This window comes from Hetaerina americana, unplaced genomic scaffold (genome assembly GCF_022747635.1).
Source record: "Hetaerina americana unplaced genomic scaffold, ioHetAmer1.1.p SCAF_14, whole genome shotgun sequence".
In the NCBI taxonomy this organism is placed as follows: domain Eukaryota; kingdom Metazoa; phylum Arthropoda; class Insecta; order Odonata; family Calopterygidae; genus Hetaerina; species Hetaerina americana.
This window is the reverse complement of record NW_027286514.1, coordinates 10,831,853-10,857,256: the sequence shown is the minus strand read 5'-3', so window position 1 is coordinate 10,857,256 and position 25,404 is coordinate 10,831,853. Positions and strand designations below refer to the sequence as shown.

At 38.9% G+C, this 25,404-nt stretch overlaps 1 protein-coding gene across 4 annotated transcripts in view; it reads left to right on the top strand.

The window, feature by feature from the left end:
* Positions 1–25,404, top strand: part of LOC139686329 (atrial natriuretic peptide receptor 1) — a 207,093-nt gene that overhangs the window by 105,756 nt on the left and 75,933 nt on the right. The window contains exon 4 of one of the 4 annotated variants that reach the window (XM_071583492.1): positions 33–189. In XM_071583492.1, coding sequence (XP_071439593.1) covers positions 33–189 — 157 coding nt within the window. Of the gene's footprint in view, positions 1–29; positions 190–25,404 lie in introns of all 4 variants that reach the window. The other 3 variants (XM_071583491.1, XM_071583494.1, XM_071583493.1) reach the window with 3 other exon arrangements.

The following is a 25,404-nucleotide window of genomic DNA, read 5'->3' as shown; positions in this document are numbered from 1 at the left end:
TAACCGTCGCTCTCTCTTCCTCCCCGAAGCAGGGCATCTTCAAGGACAAGAGCGAGTATCCCACGCTGACGAGGATGTCATACTGCCAGTGTCGCCTGAGGCTGGTCTTCGCGAGCATCTTCCGCCAGTTCGGATGGTCGCACGTGGCCCTGCTCCTGGACAGATCCGACCTCTTCTCGTTCACAGTGGGTACGCCCACCAGCTGCAATCTCCAGCCCTCCCTCTGGCTTCCCGCCCCCCGTTCCCACCAGGGAAACTTCTTTTAAGCACTCTTCAGCGCCAGGATACTTCCTGCGGTGATGAACGACCAGATGGCCTCTATTTAAGGTCATCATGGTCCATTATGAATTCATGATTATGCCTCCACTATGCGCGTGCAATATATGGGATGCTTGCGCACCAAGTGCGTACTGCTGACGTAGCCAGGTGTATCTTGATGATAAAATGAAAAATTCACATGTAAAATTTATTTTGAGTGATTCTTTAAGATTCTTTCTGAAACGAAATACGCTGCGTATCGAGTAATAACGTCCTTTTATTTATTTTCAAATTTCGCTGATATATTGTTAGTGCAGTTTTCACTCAGTGGAGTTTTTTCACTTTTTTACTCAATTTACATATCAATTTTTATATAATTCAATCATAAACTTAACGTGCTGAAATCAAGATAGCGAAACTCGACTAAATTAATATTAAGCTCACATTCCGTGAAGCAACTTCTATGAAATTTTCTAATTTGAGCATGATATTGTTAGCTTAACGCTGATGGACTGTGTATTTTTTCACTCCTTAAATTTTATCAGTGTTATTTCCTTCGTGATTTTTCTTCACTGTCTCCCGCCATTTTTTTGTGCATTTGAGTTCGAAATACTAATAAATTTAATTATTTTTGAGGATAGAATAAAGACAGATTTCAGAAATATTTCAGGTACCAGTGATGGCTTACCTATGCAATGAAACCGATCTAATTTTATCCATTTTTTTTAATCTACTGTTTTTATATTATATATTCCAAATGAAATATCACTATATTGAGCCCAAAACAGTTAATTTGAATTATCATGGCTTCAGCATCGCCTTAGAATGACTTTGAATGGTAAACTGTGAAATATTTCCAAGCGAGGTACGGTAGGGTTTGATTCGCAAATGAAAGCCCACCTCTCCGGGAACAAGAGTACACACGTCACCTTTAAGGGCGCTCACTGCTTGACGAATCCGCCTTGGAAGACGGCACCGCCCCTGAGAGAGACTTCCCCGTGGGACGGAAAGGATTTCATTTTGGTAAAGGGAACTCGGCAAGTGAAATCATGGTGGGGGGCGGGGGGGGGGGTTGGGTGGCCCAAAGCGGAGTTTTGGAAGTTTAAGACGTATAGGGGCTTTGGCGAGTAACTACGGCGTCTGATGGTGAGACGTATATATGTGAATGCTTCTCTCTCGCATCATGAGGCCTCTCTTTAGTCGAGAAATCTGAGGAGGAAAATGTTCATCTAAACGGTGAGCATGGGAAAGTCTCGCCGATAAGACGCCATCAATGCTCACAGACGAATATGCCAGCCGGCCGTAATATTGGTGTCGCAAAAATTTCAAAGCAAATGGACAACATCGCATTTCATAAATCATGCTGCATCCCTGTCGCAACATCACATTCACCATAATCTAATTTAAATTCATAAATTTGATGACATTTTGTGTTTTTTCGACATTGCTTCAAGCATCCCTCTCGTTTCCCCATGCACAATATCGATTTACGATATTTTCTTTAAATAATATGCTTTTATATCATCATTATCTGCAATCAAAGTGGAATTTGCCAAATACTAAAAATGCCATTCCATTGCTTGAAATTTATCAATTGCGATTCAATATCTCATGAAAATCGCGCATCTCAATTAATGCATCTTAATAACAATAATAATAATATATATTTTTGGGGTGTCGAGGTAGTCCATTTTCTCCCTAACCCCTCGTTATTTACATGCATAAGCACGCAAACACGTAATCATGCCGATCGCATTAGTCTCGTTTCCTCAAAGTCTACACATGAAAATTAGAAACACCACAGATTGATCTCAAATGACTTAGTAAAAGAAATGAAAATTAATTGACTATTATCACTTGTTCTTCGTGGAAGATTGGTGCTGCGACTAAATTTTCATTTCATTAAAGCTGTTGCGAGGATTACATAGGACGGCAATATTCATTACAAGAAGTACGGCAACTTATTTAGTCAGCTTATATATTTATCTCTGCCGAAAATATTACCATGAATTATATTAGACTCCTTAATAATTATGGATCAATACTGAACATCATGTTGATTTGCTCACATTAAATTAGCATAAAAAGTTAGCCTATCTTGGCAATACTTTCTTCCATGGACGCAGAAGTGACTAGCGAGGCCTATCTCTACCATTATGTATGAGTCTTAAAAATGGTTGATTTTTACCTGCACTCCTCAATTTATTCCAGAAATATCCATCGGTGCTTGTCAAACTAAATCAGCAAACAGAAATCTAGGATGGAGGCTATGATATGTTATGGCTCTGTGTGTAGTGAGCAGGAAAGGCATTCGAAGGAAATGGAGATACGAGTAGTTACGGATGATAGCAGAGCGGAGAAGAGTCAATGCCTAGTAGTCATAGTAGTCGTGAAGAGAATGTTAACCAGAGCAGTGAATTAGAGAAAGAAAATGAAAGAAGCTCATTGGATGAGTGGTAAAGAAGTTTAAAAATTTTAGTTTCAACCGCTGTTCCTTCGAAAAGCACTAATAGAAGGACAAAAATACATTGAGAATGTTTTAGGAAAATAAATGTAAATAATTGTAAAAGTTTGTGGAGGATATTATGCGTCGTAGTCGTGACACCGCATCATTCATGGGAAGCACACATTAGGAGAATATACGGATTCGCCTTACAGAAACTCAGCTTCACTAAATGAGCGATTGAGAAATGTGATGCGATGGAGAGAGGTGTTATATCGCTTTAGTTAGGCAACATTTGGAATCCTTGGGAGTTAGACCTCGCCTTGAGCATTTGGGATTCTTGGGAGAAATGGCTGATAAAAGAATTACATAAAGTTCAGAGAAAATCCGCCAGATTCGACTTAAGTTGTTACGATAAAAAAGACTAATGTGAAAGTTCTTTTAGAGTAATTAGGCTGGAAGCCGCTTGAGACGCGAAGAGAACAAGTGAGGGTTAGACTTTTGGCAAGGTTCCAAACACGTGAGTTTAACTATGGCACAAGGGGAATTATTATGGCCCCACACTATTTTGGCAGGTTATGCCACAAAGATAGGGTAAGGGAGATAGACAGTACAGATACATATAATATTCGTCCTTTAGTCGGACAATCAGGAATCCTATCAGTGAGAAATCTGCGTGATAATATAAATAGGAAAGAAAATAAAAATACAAGCAAGGGAAATATTAAACTCTGCGTAGGTAGCTGATACATTCGTAGCTTTATGTGCTTGTGTATGTTAATTACTGGTATAATTATTTATATTTTTATCAGTTAAAATGCGTTTTCCTTGAATATATACGTCTGTGTGCATGTTCACTGGTATGTTTTTGTTATTATTTCATGTGAGATAATTCTATTTTACGGAGTATGTCCTAACACCCCCCACCCCACACCCTTGCGGCGGCTCTGGTAGGAATATTGTGTAGATGTAGAGGCAGTATATCTGCTGCTCATCCGAGAGTAATTGGAACGCACTATTAGCTGGAGGAGAGAGACGAGTGTAGCGTAGGGGAGTGTGGTGTTGGTGACGGAAGGAAGACCGCAGTGTACAATCAATACAGTTTTGCTGGAAGAATTTGAATTTGAACAACTCGCTCATGCATTATCTTCATCGTAAGAACACATTGCCAATACAATTGGAATGTGTAATATTATGTAAATCCAAAGCTATATACAAAAACGGTAGCATTTTAACTACTTCGCCAAATCCCAGGAGTGTTTTAAACGGATTTAAGTCGAGTATTATTTACGATGAAACGTAAGCTATTATTAAATAACATCATAATTGAAGGGAGAGTGGAATTCAAAGAGAACATGTAAAGAGAGGAGCTCCGCGAATAAATCGATGAAATTCATGGTGGAAGAGGTGAATAAAAGAATAAAGCTGGGAATGCTCTTAAAAAGATCTGACAAGTGCTGCAGAGTTAGCAATAAGATCCTTTATGAAGAAAATAATTAAGAAGTTGGTATTGCATGAGAGATAAATGGGAATAATAAAGAGGGAATGAAATATTATTTCGTACAGACGGAGTTAAAGAGAAGAATTTACGAAGAATGAAATGAAAAACTTTCCAACAAAGGCCAAGGAGGAAGGAAGTAAGTCGAAGGAAGCAAGATGAAAACAGAAATGTGAAGACGCGGAAAATTTTTGAAAAGAGGTAAAAATTGGTCGCGCGATTTAAGAAGTTAAAAGAGTTGTCAGGACGTAAAAAATATAAAAGAGAACAGCAATTAAACCACCATTAATGGAAGGAAAGACATGCAGGGAAGGTGAAGAAAAAAGCACAAAATGAAAGAAAATTAGGTTAAAATACATACATGCGGACAGGATTTCTACATGGTCTAGTGTAGTTTGAGTACAAAAATATAAAGCAGCGGTAGCGAAAATTCTCTTCAATGAGTGAGGGATACCTAGGCGACTGAAAATTTTCCAGGGGAATTATTCAAAAGTTGAGGGAAAAATTAAAGGACTTTTTATTCAATGGTTATGTTATTAAATTGAATGTGGTAACCAACAAGTTATTATATTAAAAACCTAGGCTGGGAATCACTCCCAGACCCAAAGTGAAATTAAGGATTAAATCTCTTGCATGAAAATATATGCAGGTCTCTTTCGCAAACATGTTGAATAAATATTAGCAGCCCCATCGTACCGCGGTCGGAGAGATCATGATGGTTAAATTAGAGAAATCGAAATATTTAAGATGGCATTTTGCATTTTTTTCACAAACGACGGGATCAGAATAATTTTAAATGGTCGAATTGGGTGAAGAAAGCATTTTTTATTTAAGTAGCTAAATACATCATCATTTTTTCATCTTACCTTAGTTAATTGTATTTCTTGTCTCTAGGAGCTCGTCTCGCATGAGTTGGAAAATATTTCACTATTAGATACCATAGTGCATGTACCTGTAGTTAACCTTATCTCTATTTTATGTGTTTTTTAACATATTTATTGAAAACTAACAATTAAAAAAGCTTTATTTTGGATGTTGCATGCCTAATCTGTAAGCACCTTTTGTATCACACCTAGGGGTGGCCTCCAGGGCACCATGTAGATGTTGAAGCCAGTGATCAGAGGAGACTGTTACTGACCGTAGGTCCGGTAATCAAACCGGATGGTTCTGGATATCAGGTTTATCACGCTGCTTTATTTTTTGAGTATCAGATATATTTATGTGCTGCAAGAATTTTTGTATATAGGCTCCAATGTATTCGATTGTGTGTAAGCGCCCTAACAAGCTGCAAAAGAAAAATGATATGCGGATATTGGAGGATGACCCTAAGAACCTCTGGTCATACGTTAAATAATTGCTGGCAAAAGACCAAGCACAGAGTAAAATGATAATATATTTACAGAGAGAACCCAAAAAAAGCGAATGTTCAAAATAATTTCTTTTTGAGCGCACATACTCGCGACAAAAACATACCCAATGAAGGTTCTGTCAGGCCCAATAGGAAAGATGGATGACACTATAATCACGCGCAAAGGGATAGCACAACTGCACCTTCGTGGTAAAAGAAACAAATCCCCCGGACCAAAGGACCGTCCCGCAAGAGTACTGAGGGACCTCGCTTCCAAAATTGCTCCCGTTTTAGATTACATATTTGACAAATCGATCTTGGAAGGGGTAGTTCTCATGGACTGGAAATTAGTTTACGTCTCATTTATCTTTAAAAGTGTACAGAAGCAAAATGCCAGTAATTTTCGAATAATTTTTCTAGCATAATTTCTCCTGCAAAATCCTAGACCATGTTAGTATTTGCGACTTCATGACATTTTCGACTCTCACAACCATATATCAGTCAAACAACTAGGATTCACTTACCCTTCCGACCTGGTGCTTGTACCTCTTCCCGCACACCTTTTCGGTGAATCACTTGGTACGTATTTGGGTAGATGTCGATTCAAAAAGGATAGATCGTATGGAACGCAGTTGGGGATTTTACACATGATATCCTGCAATCGGGGGAGAGGAACAAATAAGCAGATGCGATTTTCATGGATTTCAAGATAGCTATTTTAAAGCCCCTTACTCCAAACTGATGCAGAATTTGCTAGGCCTCGGGATAAACGATAATGTGATAAACTGAATTGAGTACTTCTATATTAACCACAAACAAAAAGTAGTAATAGATGATTCTAATTATGTACAAGTAACATTTGGCGTCCCTCAGGGTAGAGATATAGACTTATTACCCTTTCTTATTCTTGCATTTACCCTTTCTTATTGTTACATTAATGGTAACACCTTAAAAATAATAATCAACTTAAGGATGTTTGCCGAGAACATTGTGATTTTCAGATTTTTAAATTTTGATTTGAACAACATTCTAAAACGATGTAAAGAAAGGCGTTTGGATTTAAATACTAAAAGCTTACGGTCATGCACCGGGTTCAAATCTCGGTCAAGGCGAATGATTTTGACGCTTTGCAATTTTTTCGTTGTTAAAAAATAAAAAAAATACGAACAAACTTTGTGATTTTTTTACTCTTAGAGATTTTTAATGAACTTTGCAGACCACGTAAAATACTTGGTGTCTCCATAGCATCGGATATTACATGGAAAAAGCCTATAAATACTATTTGCAAAGGTACTCCAAAGAAGCTGGCATTCATCAAACGTATAGTTGGAAAATTTAGCGATGAAAAATACTGGGGATGGGCTATTTTTCTTTAGTAAGACTCGATATAAGTATGGGTCCGTCTAAAAAGACATATTAGAGAATTTGACGCGGTACAGAGGAGGGCTGCAAGATTCGTGAAAAATTCAAATGGAAAAACACAAAGCGTCACACATTTAATACAAGATCTTTGGTGGGAACCTTTAGATATGCGAAGACTCAGAGCTAGATTGAAAATTATTGCAAAGAAACCAATCGTGTGGTTTTGCATTTGATAAAGCAGATTTAATTCAGCCACCCAATTACATCGGTATGACAGAATATTTTCACAAAATAAGAGAGATAGACTGCCGAACGTATATATTCAAGCATTCGCCTTTCTCGCGCTCTATCGTGACAACCACTCTGGGGGGAAACACTAAGACGGAAATGTGTAAGCCATAATGAAAATAGTTAGAAACATGCAATTTACATGCCCCCTAAACTCACTTATTGAGTATCGTCCTAAAGCAACCCACCTACCACGCGCCCTTGAGCCGGGTGCCATGTAAATAAAGTTGCGTCTCTAGTGCATGTGTGAATTGTCCTTCCTGTATGAAGGAATAGAATGCCAACGGGTAATTAGTGACTGCGTAGCATGTGACTCCGCCCTTTTTAATGGGTTTCCTCATTTGACCTATTAGTGTAATGAGTGGAGTAGTTGCAAACAGTATAATATTCGTAATGTGCAAAAATGTATGTGCATGAGTGGTTTCCGGTCATTTCCCTTCTCCCTACCCTCTCAGTGATTCGTGGATGGGCCATGTCTACGTATTTGGAAATAGTTGAGTAGAATTAGAATGGCTGGAGATCAAACTTCCCCTGCCACAAGTCCTTACGATGGCTTGCTGGGTTGTGTGCAGGTGTAGATGTATAGACTAATAGTTCTGTATACAAAGCTGGTGCCCTTACACCCCCGCCATACACTCTTACGGCGGTTGGCGGAATATATTTTAAAATGTAGATGGAAACCTTCAACTTCAGTCGGCTTAGGGAAAGGATTCAAGCACCCTTACACTGAAGAACGAATTGCACACTCCGTAGGACTTTTTACGAAGTCATCTTTAACTTTACCCATTGACCCAACCACAGAGTTCACTTTTTCGGTTTAAGAATTGAATGTATTGGTGCTACTATCTTTATCCCTCACAGAGTGAATTTAATAAGCCTCTGAGTAACTCCCTATCCTATGATCGTTCAAGCATATTTCTCTATGGGTATCAAATGATTTTTTTTAATCGTTGCTGAAATATCTGGAACCTTTGCCCCTCGAAATCCACTCCAGTCTCATAACTTAAAAACTTAGTTTTGATCTGCAACTCAAGATTAATATTGAATGAGATGCATGCCGTGAAGTTATGAAAACGATGAGAACATCAACACGCGAATCCTGTGTCGGTTCTTTATCTTTTTCGACTGAAACGAAAGGAGGAAATAAATTCAGTCAGTCTTCATGCTTTTTGCTTTCGTCCCTCATCAATTATACCCAGAGTGTCGGGTGACCCCGGATGAGACTCGCTGGTCATTTAATCGGGATTGTTGGAAGTGCACGTATCTCAGCGTATCCCTCCCGCTCGTCTGCATCCCCCTTTGTCTTCCTCTCCCTCTCTCTCACCTTCCCTTCCATCCCTCATCCTACTTCTCCCCTCCCCGGCTTCTAATTTTGACCAACCCGGTGCGTGCATGTCTCAATCGTGTCCTGTGCGTGCGTAAGTGTCGCCGCACGCGAAAGCGTGACGCGATTCCCCCGTCACCCCTTCTCCCTCCCTCCCCCAAAGTTTCCCTCCAACTCCCACGACCCCTTCCCACCTACTGCTCCATCACGCCCACAGCGCTCATTAGGCCCTCAACTGAAAGGTATTGTGTTTGTGTCCTTCTTCCTATCTCTTTCTCCCTCTCATTCTCTCCTTCCTTTCTCTCTCTCTTCGCTATCCTCTCCTTTTCTATTCCCGGTCGTAAAGCCCACGGGCACGGGGCGATGGGTAGTTGAATTTCCACCCTCCGCGCCCAATCAGTGGGCTGATGGCGGAGCGATGAGGGGTGGTGCGGAGGGAATGCCACCCTCGCCGCCCCGGGAGCAATTAGGGACGCCCCGTCGTCCACACGCTTGACCCCTTTGGATCGTGTCCCTTCCCCTTTCGAGACTCCCACCCATCCCGAGCCCCGACCCCCCGCCCCCTCCTCTCCCCCAATGAGGTTACGTGACAGGGTAAGATGCCACCGCCGGGAGAATACCTGATGATGGGTGTTTCGCAGCACCGCCGCCATCTGGTTGGAGTTCGGGGTTAATAAAGGGGAAATGCTCCTTAACCACACCCCCCTCTCTTCACCCTCACGCCATCCATCTCCCCTGCGGTAAATGAAAGGGTTCTTTCGGATGACCGCCAGGAATTTCGATGTATTAGCGGAATTATCGTTTTCATAGTCTATTATCATCTGAAAGTCCACCGCTAAATACTCAGGGAGTTTTATTTTACTTTTTCATTTAGAGTAGGCTCAAAGTCGCATTTTAAGTTAAAAGAAGGCGACTTGACATCTCTATTTCTTGTTTTTGAATGCATTGATGTTCTTTTTTTCTTCAAATTATTTGTTTCAAATTCGTTTTATTCTTCAGTAATATATTTAAAAAATTTTAAGAGGTAGCAAGTTTATTTTCATTGTTTACATGATCTTCTTACTAATTATTATTCTTGTTATTATCGTATCATTAAAGTCCATTTTCAGATAGAGTGACAGGTGGCACACAAATCACCAGCATCACAATCAAACTTAAAACAATAACATGAGCATTGTTAAAAATATCAAAACTAAGCTGATCAAAGCAGAATCGAAGACAGTAACATCACACATGGGCCTGCACTACACCGCACAAATAACGCACCGTCTAAAAGCACCGCCCGTTCAAAACTATGCCCTGATCAACAAACACGCTTTCCGTAATCCCGCACCGTCAAGCACACACCTTCTCAATCCTACTTCGTGCCCTTTAAATCAGTTACAAATCAATATCGCACACAGTTATTTTAAAGTTTATCCCACAACCCTTTTTCCTCTGGCTACCTTACAACTTTTCTAAAAACTCCTTACAGTCCCTGGACGAAAAGGGCTTTGACTCCAGGCATCTGGTTCAATTCAACAATAATTCTATATAAAAAATGAAAACTTTAAATATTTATTTTTGCGCTCTTATTTTTATTTTAAAACGACCCTTTTTCTACGCCAAAACTTGTTATTTCTTTTTCCTTCCTTAATTCTTCCCACGCTTTGTCATTTTGAACTATTGTACACTTGTACACATCACTACCTTAACACGCTCCTCGTTCTTTCATTATGAAAACTCTCTTATTTCAGAATACCCAACATGTCCGTTACGCTTTCTAAGCTTGTTTGCCTACCGAGTATATACCTATCTGCCTTTCGTTGCACTTTGTCTATCTTTATAATGCATATATCTCCCACTTGATACAGTTCCCAAACTTTGGACGAGTATTCCAAGGTAAGGTGAATCAGGACTTAATTAGCTATATCTTTTGTGGCTACGCCACTTCCTTTTATATTTCTCATTGCCCAGTGAAGTGCTGTGAATGAAGTACCAATGGAGTACTAATGGGAGATGAGATGCTTTTGTGACCACAGGGCTTCCATGCATGGTACGTGATCGCAAATGTCCCCGTGCCTGGCGTAAATACCCCTCCTGCCTGGGATACGTTCACGCCACATTAGTTGGGGATTTCAGAATATCATTTAGATGTCAGCATAAAGCTGCTTTCTCATTTTCATGCTCATACAGGTCATTCCGTCTTCGCATGAGCATGAAAAAATTATGTACTATTTTTTCTGAGCAAAATTAAAGTTGGAGTAATTCACAACTCACTTTTAACAGCTGAATTTTTGGTGTTTTTATAAAATAGGCAGTATTTTCCATCTAATCTAAAATAGAATATATTTATAGTTGTCTTTGCCTTTCCATCCTCCCAAAAATTATTTTCAAAGCAGGTATGTTAACTATGCGCCATGAAATAAAGTAATATCAAAAGAGTTCGACAGGATTTCTTTTTTAAAACCTTTTCGAGATACAATAAATCGAGAATTTTTATTTTTGTAGGTTTCACAAAAGCCTTTTTCAAAAAAAATTTCACCTCTTCTTAAAAAACGCCGAATAATTAAATATCACTTAAAAAGTGCCAATTTAGTTGGCTCCATTTGTTCAGATTGGTAACCACACATATAAATATTTTGTACCTTCTCCTAAGATAGAATAACTCAGAAAGGCTACGTGTTTAGGCTAAGCCCATGCATCTAATGTTGCAGCGTTATATTTGCTTGTGAGTACTTAGTAAGCAGTGAGTACGATACTATGCCACTTTTTCTTGATTCACGGTGGTCCAATTGTGGCATCGAAACCTTAAAGTTGGAACCTCTCGCGGTAATTTTATTATTTCACGCTTTTTGTAAAAATGTTTTTTTTTTAACGCAAGATTTCGCATGGAGACCAATGTTTGTCTTGCAACAATGTGTATTTATTTTAACCGCAGCAGTTTTTTCGGATCTCTGTGGCTTTATTTTTGGAAAGGTGAACGGAGTTTCCGTGAGCATTCTCCAAAAATAGGGGTATGCGGTTGTTTAGAGCTACTTGGTGCGACTGTGCTTACAAGGTTTCTCGGTCATATGGATGAGTAATTAGAATGATGTATTAGATTATTTTAGAAAGTTTGTTGCAATAGAAAACAGTCTCAGATAATTATTGACGTAAATGTTTCACATACGTAGGTAGTGTGACTAGTTCATAACTCCTTTGGTGTTTAGGGCTAGAATATATGTGCAATAATAAACCTCTACATGTACATACTATATGTATCATTTTGCGGCCTTTATCTACTATTCGATAGGGTCATCTAAGAACTATGCGCCAATTTCAATTCCTTCTCCAATTTTATTTCCTTTTATTCCAATACCCTTTCATTTTTTGCTTTTCTTCTTATTTCTTTCTTTGAACGACTTTTGGCGCGTTCTTTCTCTCTCCTTTTCACCTTGGAATCCCGCCAATTTCAGCAATTCATCTCTTGAAAGTCTTTCTTCTCGTTGTCTCTAACTCTTACTTGTTGTTTCTTTCTAATTATTTTTTTAATCCTGCCACATGTATTATTCAATGTTTAAAATTCTCATGTACCAGATGTACGCGGTAGGACAATGTACATACGAATAAACAGACTTTATGATCTCAGCAGCTGTATGTAACTCTATTTACAATAAGAAATAGCTTTGGAAATTTGAGAAATAAAGACCAAATATTGTCGAAACTCAGTAAATTTAAGGGGAGAGTTTTTTGTTAGCTAAATAGTAGTAATATTAGTAAGGCTTTTGTTCGTAAGAATGAGTTCCTATTTTTCTTAAGCTGCAGGGTCATTGATTTCTGCACAAAGTCCGAAAACTAAAATAAAAATCTGAAAAAGTTGATAGAACTGATCACAGTCGTGTGTGGATACATCGTACAGAATAAATTTTACGTGAACTTTTATACTCACCATGCGTGAAAAAAAATGAATCAGGGTCCAGTTCTTGGCCAAATTATGTTGTCATAACATGTTTTTCATGGTGTGATAAGAGCGCTCAAAGTAGGAAAAGCATACCAGTTTGGATACAATTATAATAACAAATAAAATTTTAGTCAGTTTTCAGTTTGAAATTAATGCTGCAGTTGTTGTTAATTCCATTGTAGCATCAATATTCATTTTTTAAGTCTTTCATTGGCTGGCACTTATTTACCGCCAAAAATCACAAGTCGAAATAATTACCATACCCTTGGCAGGAATTAAAACTTAGCCAAAACATATGTGTAATGATACATCCCAATGTTGGCGCTTCATGCGCGACTATGAAACGGAGTCTGACATGCCCAACGGCCAATCGATCCAACCGCGTAGGTACCTTTCTATCCTCTCACATTTTCTAACGTAGACTGAACTACAGCAAAATCTTCATCAGTCTCTTTCATAGTGGCGCATAGTTATAGGATGAATTTGCTCTGCATAAAAAGTAACAATAGACTTCTGAAAAAATTATTTTCGGTAAATTTAAAAAAGGTTACCTTTTGAATGTTATTGTCCACTTGATTTTTCCATTTCTTGATAGTTGGTAAATATTAATGCAGTATGTAATGAAATGTTTGAAGTAAAGTGCAACTCAGTTATGTTAACCCCAATGTGATGATCGATACGGAACTCTTGACCATAAACCTACTTCGTGAATGCAAAATGGAGTAGAAACTGATTTACGTTGATTAGTTAAATGGAAGGGAGAGAAATTCAGCGGTTTTTTAATCGTGGGTTCATGGAAACCTACATTGACTGGTAGACAACTGTTAATATGCAGTACCTAGCAGTCCCATGGATCCTTTTTTTGTGCGGGTACAATATAATGGCCCACCGGATTTATCCATTGATAACAAGATGCAGATAGTTATTATTAGCAGTAGTCTATTTGATTTAGATAGGTTTTTGATGGACCCTGACGCTCAACAGTATTTTACTATTAAGCATTTACTTATATGACACAAAATATTCAACAATATATCAACGATATCCCATGCTATATGTTTCAATTACTAATTATTTAGCGCTGCATACTTCCTCCTTTAATTCCACTCATAATGCCCATTCTTTTCCTCCCTCTTCCTCGATATCCCAGCCTTCCCTCCTCTATTATTGCTTTCAACATCCATTGCCTCTCATTATCTCTTGCTTCCACTTGTCCTACCTTCTTCCAATTTCTCCCAAACTTCTCTTTCTTTCCCCTTCCCATGCCTAGACCTACGAGTACATTGTTTGTTTTCCTTTCCGTCCTTTCTACTTTCTTCATTCTTCTCCACATCTCAAAACCGTCTCATCTACGCTTATCATCTTGACTCTACGACCAAGTTTCCGAACCATCAGAGGAAATGTGAACTTAAGTATTCCCATAGCCAACAGTAAGAAACTTTATAAACATCCAATAACGTTATTTCGGGCAGCCGGTGACCATCAAAGTAGGGGCTTGACAGCGAGAAGACGTCAGACAACTCAGCACTGTTCGATGTCAATTGATCCATAGATAACAAGATAAAGATCATCATTATTATTATTAGCAGAACGAGTAGTCTACTGGGTCACTTGACATCGAACAGTGCTACTGAACTGACGTCTCCTCGCTGTCAAGCCCTTATCCGTCCCCGCTGATGGTCACTTGCTGACCGAAATAACGTTAATGGACCTTTCTAAAGTTTCTTTTTAATGGCTATAGGAATTTATTTAACTTCACATTCACAACCAATAGCTCGCACACCTTCTTTCTATCATGGAAATGTAATATCATAGAAAAATAATTACGCTGTCAAAATGACCGAGTGGTACCCAGAAGTGGATCATCAGTGCCTTATTTTTCTTAGATATTCTATGCTGCGTTACCATTTGATAGCGCCTGGCCGAGATTCTCGTTTCATTTGCAGGATTCGGATATTGGTGCGTAAGCAGCAATTCATGCCTTATAATTTTGACCTGTTTTATCGGGATGTTTATTCCTAAAGGAATCTGGAGAGTGGAGAGAAAATCTCGGATCTGTGACGCAGGTAACTCGCTCCATCAAATCCCCCAACGCGGTTTGAAATTGCGACTCAGGGCCCAGACCTCGTCTTCCCTCTTTGTGTCCGTCCTCCCTCCTCCCTGCCTCTCCCTCTCTCCGCTGCCGCTTCCTCTCACAATCGCCTCTCCGACTTCATTACTCCCGACCCAAAACCCTATTCCACCCGCTCCTTAATCCTCGGCCAAAACAATCGTCTTTCCCCCTTCCCCTTGCCTGCCGTTTCCTTCGAAATCCTACGCCCCATCACACACACTCTAAACCCAGCGATCTCCGACGTCCTGTTTCCCAATAAAAGCAGCATCTGCCCTCTGTTGCTTAATCCCCATCCATTACAAGCTTCTTGCCGGGCCGACGTGCGATGTATGTACTGCGGCGTGAACCGAAGAGCACACGGAATCCACGCCCAAGGGGATGAGTGATTCCGCATCGATCGAAGAGAATTCCTTATTTTTTTCTCTCCTCGAGGAATCCCAAAGTCTGGCGGAATAGCGCACAATGCGTCGGAGAGATATTTTGCACTAATAATCGGCAATCATGGCAACGCTCTTTGAGAATGTTCAACCTTGAACAAAAACGCTTAGTTTCTCTTATAGCTCAATATGCGTTTTATTTCCCCACAAATATGTACTCCCTCAAAATATAATTATTTTATCTCAAAATATCATTTACATGCAATTAATTGGTTCCATACTTCAGTAGTAAAAAATAACGAATAATCTTTGTAGGTATTTCAGTTTCTTCTGTCAAGAAATCTGTTCTGTCATTGAGTTTCTTAATAATATACAACCACATCGACACAATACCCCGCAAAAGCGTGCGGCGGAGGGTGTTAGTTCACCACCCGAAAAAGAGAATAAAACCTCATGAAAAATCAACTACATAAACTGTGAACTAACGTACACATGCACCTAAGAATAAACCTCATGCCTACGCAACGTTTAATCTTGTTCTAACTAGAAAAAGGATTGTCTTTAATATTTCTATGGTGACTTTGGTTTCCTACAATTATGATTCTTGATTGTCCGGGGAAAGAACGAATATTTCTGCATCTATACGTAATCACAAGAGTTGTGCAGTAATAATAGAATTGCTATTGATCTAGGCACCCTGTAATGGAATCATTGTAACTAATACGAACGTAATCTCTACGTGAAGGGGAGTTTTATGAATTTCAACGCTTTACTCTTTGTTATCACTCTTTCTTATAAAAAATATCTCGTGCAATACACGTTTTCCTTTACCTTTATCGCCTAATATTTTCAATTCTAGCAATTTGCTGTGTTTGAGAATCACTACTGATTTTATGTATTTAAACACCCTGAAAAAGAACAGATGTTTTGATATTTTCGTCCCTAGAAATTTCAGCGAAGAAATTATACGTCATTTTAAATTGTGAAATTATGGTTGAAATATTAACGTTTCTGATTGTTTTTATAAATCTGTTCCGGGCAAAATGCACGCTCCTGCTCTAATTGCCGTTGCGGGCTTAATTACATCTCAGTTTTCAAATGATAATCAACTGAGTCTATCTAAATATCCATAATTGAACGCGTACGTACTTCAAGATAGATAGCAGTGTCATATTTCATGTGAACTCATGGTCGATGTTTTTTTGGTCTTCTTGGTCCGTTTTAAAGAATGGCAAAAAGGTTTTCATCCAGTAATAACGTTTTTACATTCGAATTTAAAGTTTCTCCTTGAATATTTATACTCCTATCATCCCTTCGCAATGGAGACTTTAAATATATTATGAGACACGTTCAAAGGATTCAACTTTAACATACATTTGCCATTTATGGCACCAAAAAAGAAATAAAACAACAACTGCGCTGTGTCTGCTGGAGAATGACAAAGCGGAACGTAGCCATCTCAATTTCACCCAAGGGAATACGTTTTTTTGCTAAATAGACTTTAATCCTTTGCGGTGCCCTCGGAGTTTCGTCGACGATTACGCATTCTGCCATTTTGCGCTCTTTTATTCCCAGGTTTCGTTTTATGCTTGTTCTACTCTCGGCTACAACTCATGCTATTCTTCCGCTTATATAACGTTTTTCTTGAGAAATAAAAAATAGATTATCCTGAATGAATTGCGAATTATTTGAATATATTTCCAGGTGCTAAAAATAAATATCAACCTTTACCCTCCGTTTCTAATAACGCTCGAAAACAAAATGTCCCTTTTACTTTTAAGTATGGTGTTGACTGGGAATATAAATTATTCCTATCGAGTCATCAGGATAGTCTTATTTATAATGTAACCAAATTTATCGTTGGCTCGTGATCTCAATCTAATCATCGGGATCTAAATTTAATGTTAATCATATCAGGATGTTTTGTCCTGGATGACTCTGACGCTCTTTTCAAGTTCTTTTAAAATTGGATCAAAAGCTCTGCTTACCGTATGAATATTCGCAAAGCAGCTCCCAATTTTTTTGTTTATAATTCGACTGATGAATATCTGTCCATTCATCCTTGCTAAGATGTATAGTATCATTTTCTCATCTTAGGTCATCATAGAAATTTTTTTTCCTCTTCAGAAATGAAGATAACACTCCGATATATTTTTCAAACTTTTAGCATAAAGTATATTCAGTGAACGTGTCAGTACTTTGGTAGAAAATATTTTTTTCACCACGTTTTACCGGTGCATTTCTAGAAGAGTACACCATTAGATTAGTTCTACGATCGATATGATCGGCGACGAGTCCTAAGAGAAGGCTTATTTCCCTGGAAAGCAGTATTTCCTTTCAAATAATTCATTTTTCCATTAACATAGTTTATGTTTTGTACCCTCGGGGGAATTTTGGGAACGACTTATAATGTTAAAAATATCTCAGAAAGAATGCGTACTTGTGTCAAAAAAACCTCTGTTCACATTATTTCGATGGCCACGGAAGTTAGTGAGGAATATCATAAATATAACAAACGAAGAAGACGGATGGTTGTTCATGTTGTCATCATTATTTAAATAGGAAGATTGTACTTCAACCCTTAACCTTCTTCTTTCTAATACTAACTATATTAGTCTCTAATAGGTCTTCCGTCTATCATCTTTTTTAACTTGGCCTACGCATTTGTTCAATGGTCTTCCTCATGTCACCTCCCCTTCTATTATATTCCTGAAAAATCCGATTTCTGGTTATTTTCCGCTTTTTATGTAGATCTAAGCTTATAAAGACATTTTATTATTCTAACTATGGACATCGTGAAATTAGTAACTTTCATTTTTTTGCCTGCATCATTCAGGAGGTAAACATTTGTTTCGAATAGGAAGGAGAAAAATACAAAGATTCATTTGGCATTAGAAAATTACATCACTACTTTGGGTAAACATATGCCCAGCAGCCTAATTACTTTTTTAATTCACCTAAATTCAACAATTTAACGCGTTCCATTCGTTATCTCTATACAATTTAAATTTAAAGAAATATATTTCTCATCAGGAATTTCCAGCGTGCTCGATTCCACTACGCAGAGAGTATAGCTGCGTGCGTTATCTACTTGAGGCAGCTGATTCAGCTAATTGGTTATCTGCGTGTAGTCACTTGATTTGACAGGATGTTCAGTCAGGTTCGGACAGATTCCGATGACTTCCGCTCCGTCGTGCAAAGCTGTTTGTCTTGTCCGATTTCAAGTTCAGTCTTCAGAGCTTTTGCACCTATTTTCTACGTGCGTGGTCCATAATAGACGAACTGCAAATCATCGAGACGAAATATTTTTCCATTTTTTCTACGAATGTTCGTGCAAGGTCATGGAGAGGTCTCTCGTTCGCGTCTTTTTACTGTAAAAATTGAATTTTTTGCTATAATGAAGGATAATGGAGGATATGTAATGTGTAATTAGGGCAGCATTTACAAGTATTCTGTTATTCCCGCATATATGGTCTTCTTTTTGATTTGGGCTTTTGATGTCTGTGATTACTTTAGGTAATTCAAGCTTTCTAATTATTTTAATGGGTCATCAGAGGGACATTAAATTCACACTGCCTATTTCCAATCATTCCATGTATGTTAAATGTTACCAAGAGAAAATCTAAAGTCTCCATACTCTAGCATAGCTAATATCTTGTTCTTTTAGTCCATGAGACTTGATTGGACTTCATAAGCTATTTTTTTGGAAAAATAGGACCAAGTACGTTGTGTTAGATGCGCCCAATAGTTATTGTTTCTCTTGGGTCACTTAGACTAGTTTTAATATCCCTTATCTTTGCTAAAGGCGTTTTTCCGTCCTGCTATACATATAGTTGGCTCTCACTCTCGACTTTAAAGACGCAGTCGTTTCTCTCCTTCCTTTGTCTTTACCTTACTTTTTTCCCTTCCCTCCCAACCGAGCTATCTCTTTCCACGCCCTAGTCTCCTTTCCCGCCGTATCTGTCAAATCCCTTCAAATGGTCCTCGTCCGCTCCCGTGAACTCTCAACTCTCTCAACATCTCAATTCCCATCTTGTGTTTTCTCCACCCTCCTATGGGCACTTTAAGCAAGGAGAATTTTTCTTCTCCCTTTTGAGACTTCCTAGGTATACAAGGGCTTTTGTTCAAAGCTCTCCATCCCTTTTCCCCGGCAATGCAAGCCAGTAAGCAAGAGTTGTTCTTGGCCTGGGAATGAAATGAAGTAAGCAAAATCTCTTCACTTGTAGCTCGCAAAACCGCGAGTGTTCGTCTGCACCAAAAACTAACTATGCCACTAATACTAAATAAGCCACTGCTATGGCCTGTGGTCTGGCAGTATTCGCACCAGTCATACGCCATCAAATTTTAGTATCTGTTAGATGCCAGCGACTAACTGAGAGGTCATAAAATTCAAACGATGGAAATAAATTCTACGAGCAGCAGCACAGTTTGCAAAGTAAGTTAAAAACACCATTATTCGCATGCGGGACGAGCTGCTAATTAGGATTGAAATTAAATAGGATTTAAATAGAATAATGGCTGCAGAGTAGCCTACTTAACATAAAAAAATTGTTTCCTGATCACAGTTTCTGGCAGACATGCTGTTTCCTTATCTTTCTTGAGAATAACACTTTTTTAAAATTACCGGTTCTACAGTTTTACTAACTTATCTTACCTCATATCCTTCAGTAGTTCAAATGAGATAGAAGTAAATGTTTATCGTCACCATAAATATGCCTGTGAATTTATGTGTAAGAGCAAGTTTATATTTAAGTACAGATTACTACATCAAAGGCTTGTGCTCCGACACCCCAAGCAACAACGCCTAACGGCGGCTTCCGAAATATTTTATTTATTACAATGCAATTTGGCAATCAGATAGAGATCAAGTTATACAGTTAAGCCCATCAATATTTAAAATTGGAAATACAACAAAAAATTAAAATTAACAATTTAAAAAAGGCAAGAAAACCAATCAATAATTCGAAGCAAGACAGGTATTAGCCTGATGAAAACATGAGCAGGAGAAGTAATTCAGGACAGATGTTTGATCATCTTCTTGAAGCTCCTGTCGTTTGAACGAAAAGGTTTTAAAGCATCCCCAGATAATTTGCGCCGAACACTTGTCCTTATTTGAGAAGGTGTGTTTACTTCGGTCGCTCCTTTGAGTGAGCCATTTTGATTTGTGTATGATCTCCCCTTCCCTGCAACAACTAGGTATTATTTTCCCTTTGATGTCTCCTCCCGTCTCATTCCCCGCGAACAATACAATCATTTTCCCCGGCCTTCAATTATCTATCATATTTTATAGATGTGGATTATTTAAATCTGCTTTTATTTTGAATAAGAGATTTAGCAAATAATTTAGCATTTGGTCTTTGAGTGATTCCCAATCTACGTATCTAATCATGCTTTCTAGTTTATCATTACAAGATTTCACAGATCGAGGGCCTCTTCGCCTCAAACGATCTAATTCGGCAATCAAACAGCCTTCGTGAGGGTCCCATATGCTAGCAAAATATTCTAGTGAAAGATAATATCCTTCCTTTACCTTTTTTCCACATTTTCCTCAGCACTATTTCAATAAATCCTAATATTCTGCTAACTCTTCCACATACATTCCGTATACATGTATATCCCCCCTATGAGGTGAGTTAGATTAATAATTATTAAATAGTGTCTGCACCTTCCGTTTCTGAAACTTAAATATACATGACGATACTGGGAGAAGTACTCTTTTTCCCAAAAATCCATCAATACGCATTCCTTTAAGTTAAATCGTTCACAAATTGTTAAATCCATTATTTCGTAGGTTTCTAGTATTTCTAGGTTCATAGTCTTTCATATTATTTCACACCGGCTTCTAATTTCGTAATTTCCCGCGAGACTTTCCCATGAACTCTCACAAAGCCTAACATTCTGTGAGCACTTGTTGAATCTGCTGAGATGTAACCAATAAGACGGGCGCCTTGGACCCTAGCGACCTCGGCAATATTTGTGGTTGGAGTGAGGGTTCCGATTAACCCTGCGGAGCCCGAGCATCTCACCCTCGAGCCTCTCAAGCGACGATTGCTCTGCGTGAGCGTGTCAACTCTCGAGTCGACATTTCCTTTCCAACCCTTTGCAAATTTGCTTCAAACTCTCTCGCTTCTCCTTGCTCGCAAGATTGTCGTCAGTTTCAGCGTTTTCCCTTCCCGTGATATTTCTCCTGCTCATTTCCATCGCTCCATTTCGAACTTCCTCTTGCTTTTAATTTCTCCGTCACTTCCAAAGGCAACTCCCTGCATCCGCCACTCGGATTCCAAAAAGGAATGGATTTCACGCGACTAACCTATGCCATTATAACTTCGCCCTCACGGCAGTTTCTGTGTTCCCGTCTTTGGTTTGCGCAGCTAATTTTCTTTAGGCGCTGTAATCAACTTCATGCCTCGCGAGGGGAAATACTTGCGCTCTGTTGAAATCTCTTCGTTTTATCTTGAACTTTTAAACGCGCTGAACTGAAGTTAATTGTGTGTGGAGAGGTGTTTCCTTTTTGATGTAAAATCGTCTTTGTACTCGTCCCTAGCGGACGAGGGTCAATTATCAAACAAGCCTGAGACGGTGACCGCAAGGGCGAGAGGGGTCACCGAGGGAAATCGGGACAGGGGATTGTAAAAGAGGGAAAATACGCGTGTTTCAAAACGAAAACTATACTCACTGTTTATTAGAGACTGAAAAAACCTAACTCCATTTCAGCAGGAACTCATAATAGGCTCGTTTGTCAGTTCAGCGTGATTATTTGGAGGGAGCTTTGGCGGCGGTGAACGACCGAGTTCACCGCCGCCAAAGCCGCCAAGTCCGAGGAGATCTCCTAAGCCCTGATTGAAGGTGAGTGCCTGTGACTAGCAGGGATCAATGCTATATAGTACATCCGAGCTATAGAGCGCGTGATCATTTTTCGTTTATTATATTTCTTAATTTTATTTCAATACGTGTGATTGGTGGGCCCCTGACGCAGAGGGAAACCTCTCGTAAGCCCTGATAGGGTGAGAGTGTATGCGACTAGCAAGGATCACTGCTGCATAGTACATCCAAGCTAGAGAATGCGTGATTAATTTTCACTTTTTTAGTATTCAAAAAATTAATTTCCCCCCCCCCCTCCATTTCATTGTTCTAACCGTTTGCGGTATTTAAATATTTCAATTATTTTCAGTTTTTTACTATTGTTAGTCTTATTTTCAGTTAATTATTTAATTTTATAATTTTATCGATTTACTGTTTCTATTTTCTCCAATATCCCCCACCCATCCTTTGCCCATTTATAAGAGTACGGCTGGGGTGAACTCTTCCCATTATATCAAGGCTAAATATCAAGGAGGAAAATCGGCACTAAGATAGGAGACTTTTCGTCAAAATGAATGCATCCAGGATGCTGAATGGTAAACTTTTTCTCTGCATCCATTTGATTTAACCAATGTTACGAGCCACTGCAAATAGAAATTTGATCATTATGTACATTTTAATAATGTGCCGCATGTACTAGTCTTTATTGTCGAATTATATGTTCATGTTATTGTTAAGAAGTCACTGGAAACTTTAAAAATCCCTGCGCATTTTTTTCCATTTCATCAAACCTGCTCCAATCAATTAGGCAACAACATTCCCTTCATTCACATTAAGATCAAATAACTTTAACAATGCTGACAATTAAGAATTAACAAGATGTGCCACTCAAAAGATTTCAAACGCACCGTTTCGATTATTTAGTGATTATACTCTGATTTGTCAAAGGGGATTGAAGCTAGCAGATGGAGCGGATCAGAAAGTTAGCAATTCTTCCAGGAAATGTATAAATAATCTATTCCGTAGGTTCTTAGGCTTCCAAGAAACGTTACGAACAGGAAAATTAAGTCGAAGCATACCTTTGTAATACGTTTAAGCTGGGATGAAATCCTCTTCTTTCCAGAAAATCCTATTTGAGTTTTCTGGTAAAGTCTAGTCATTCCTCGCAGTTTTCAAGAACCTTTTTCAATGAATTGTGTTATTAATAAAAAAGATTTTACCTTTTTGTATTAAAAAGAATCCATTCCGCAAGAGCTTTCGACGACTCTTTTTCATTTTTATTTCAACTTTTTTGTCGTTATTTACTCACATCAGTAAACGATGCAGTATGTCTGAGTGCGCACCTTTGATGTTATTTGTCCTTCGGTGAAGGGAGTATTTCCAGTCACGGGGTCTCAAAGGGAGGAGCACTTATGGATCATATCCATCGAGCAAATAGAGGAATTATTAATGAGAAACCTGAGCAACAGATTCAAGCCCTCAATTTATTCCATGGGAACCACCTAGGATTAAGTCCTCCGATCCGATATTCTGACCAATCTACTACTTTTAGAATGTGCGTATTTGTTGCCTTCGACTGAGGGATACCACGGCTATTCCCTCATCCCCCTCCCCATTCTAATGGGAAATTTCTATATATTCCCTCACAAATTTTGCTTTCTATTCAGTTAATCCTCCTACTTTATGACCACCCAATGAGCATGTGACTACCGCTCAAGAGAACTAGCAATTTGGTAGTCACTATGGTAACTGATTTTAAAATTGGAGGGATACTTTTTCAAAAGTGGAGATGGCTAATAATCAGACAGACTTGTACCCCAATCTTATCCTAACACCGGCATTATTATCTGTAGTGCAATGGATGACCTTGTGGGTCTCAATCGGTTGTAGCCCTAGCACACAGAGTTTATAAAATATGTGTTTATTAGTTTTTATTTCCTTGCCGTAATAACGGAGCTTAGGGATGATTTTGATTAAAAGCGTGCTTAACGGAGCGGAAATACAGATATCGGAAAATAAAGTGATGTGAAAAACATTCTCTGAAGTCTTTATGTTGAAATTGGACTAAATAAATATATGCTATTGATAAATCCGACGTTTATTTTCAAGATAGACTAAAAGTTCAGGAACTGATAAACTTCCCGGCCCTGAAAATGTACGATGCCGGCATGAAAAAATTCTCGAAAGTTTTATTTATGAACTGTAATTTTTTTTTGAAGCTCACATAGTTTTTTTGCCGTTCCATATTAAAAATACTTTCACTTTCAGATTTTTAAAATTAATTTCCCACCGAACAAAGGCTTCATTGGAGTTAATGATTAATTATATTTTGAGTATGCACTTATAAGCTATCCGTCACCTTTTTCTCATGATTTCTAAGGGGTAATAACTAACATATATTCTTTAATATGAATTTTAAAAAGCTGTAACCTTAAAATGTTTACAGATATTTACAATCCTAAATTTTTCAATGAATAATTTACAAATCCCTTGAAATTTTTTGAGGGCGTTAGGTGTAAGAGCTAATTATGTAATTAGTTAAAAGTAAAAGAAGAACCGCTGTATAATTAAGTGTTTCAGATTTGTCATAGAGCTAGGGACAGGAATTCTTCCCGTCCCAAAATAAATATATGAAACTAATACTCTTTTGAAAATTTCAACTTATGCATCTGAGGTTCAAGCTTATCATTGAATATATGATTAAAGTACGATATTCTATGTTTGGACTAGAGGACCCGAGTTTGATAAATGCTCTTTTGGTTTTCTAAATTCTCTTTTTCTAGTACAGGGTTAAAATTTCACTGGGACAATTAAAACGCAATCAAGAGGGAATTTTATGATTTGTAAAGAAAACACCTATTCTACTAGGTATATTCAATGGTTGCTCTTTATTACCCTGCAAGTTTCCATTTTCGCCAGCGCATTTTGAATTAAATTTCTTACTCTTTTGCCTTTAACTATTGACTAGTGTCACTGTGCCGAAGTGGCGGCTCTCGGATTAAGCCGTGGATGCAGTCTGTTGAGTGCTAGTCCACGGTGCGTAAACGTAATCTCTCCGCAACGACTAAGAGCCTCTATCCGGCGAACCAACTATGCTCTCGCCCTAGCAGCGTTTAGGGTTTTCGGAAGAGGGTCATGGCATGACAGTGCGGCGCCTTTTGGAATTCCGGTCCCAGGATTCGGTGACGGGAATGCTCAACGACCGTGTGCCACGCCGCGACACTCGGGCGACCCCTGTTCCCTCCCCCCGCCCATTCCTGATGGAGAACGTCGACCCTATTTCCTGTGTGTTCCGCCCTCCCCCTCCCTTCTAGGGGTCGTCGACCTTCTCCTTCAGGTGACCTCACGCACACAGCTCGCTCATCTTCTTTTCCCCGCCTGCCGACCCGACGTAGATTTTCATTCTTCACTCACGTCCCCCTTATCCCTTCCATCCCACCCCTCCTACCCCCCATGCTTCCTTTTAATCGCATTATTTACACAGCCCTAAGCATTCCCAAACATCGCATCCACCGGCTCCCGGTCCTCAAACGCTTCAATGCCGCTCCAATCCCTGCTCCGGCCCGTGCGTTATCATCACTTTTTTGTGAGCTCAGGCTTATCTAAGAGTCCTAGAGAGGTTTTCAGACACACGAACCCACACACACAACACCAAAGGGAAACCCTCCCC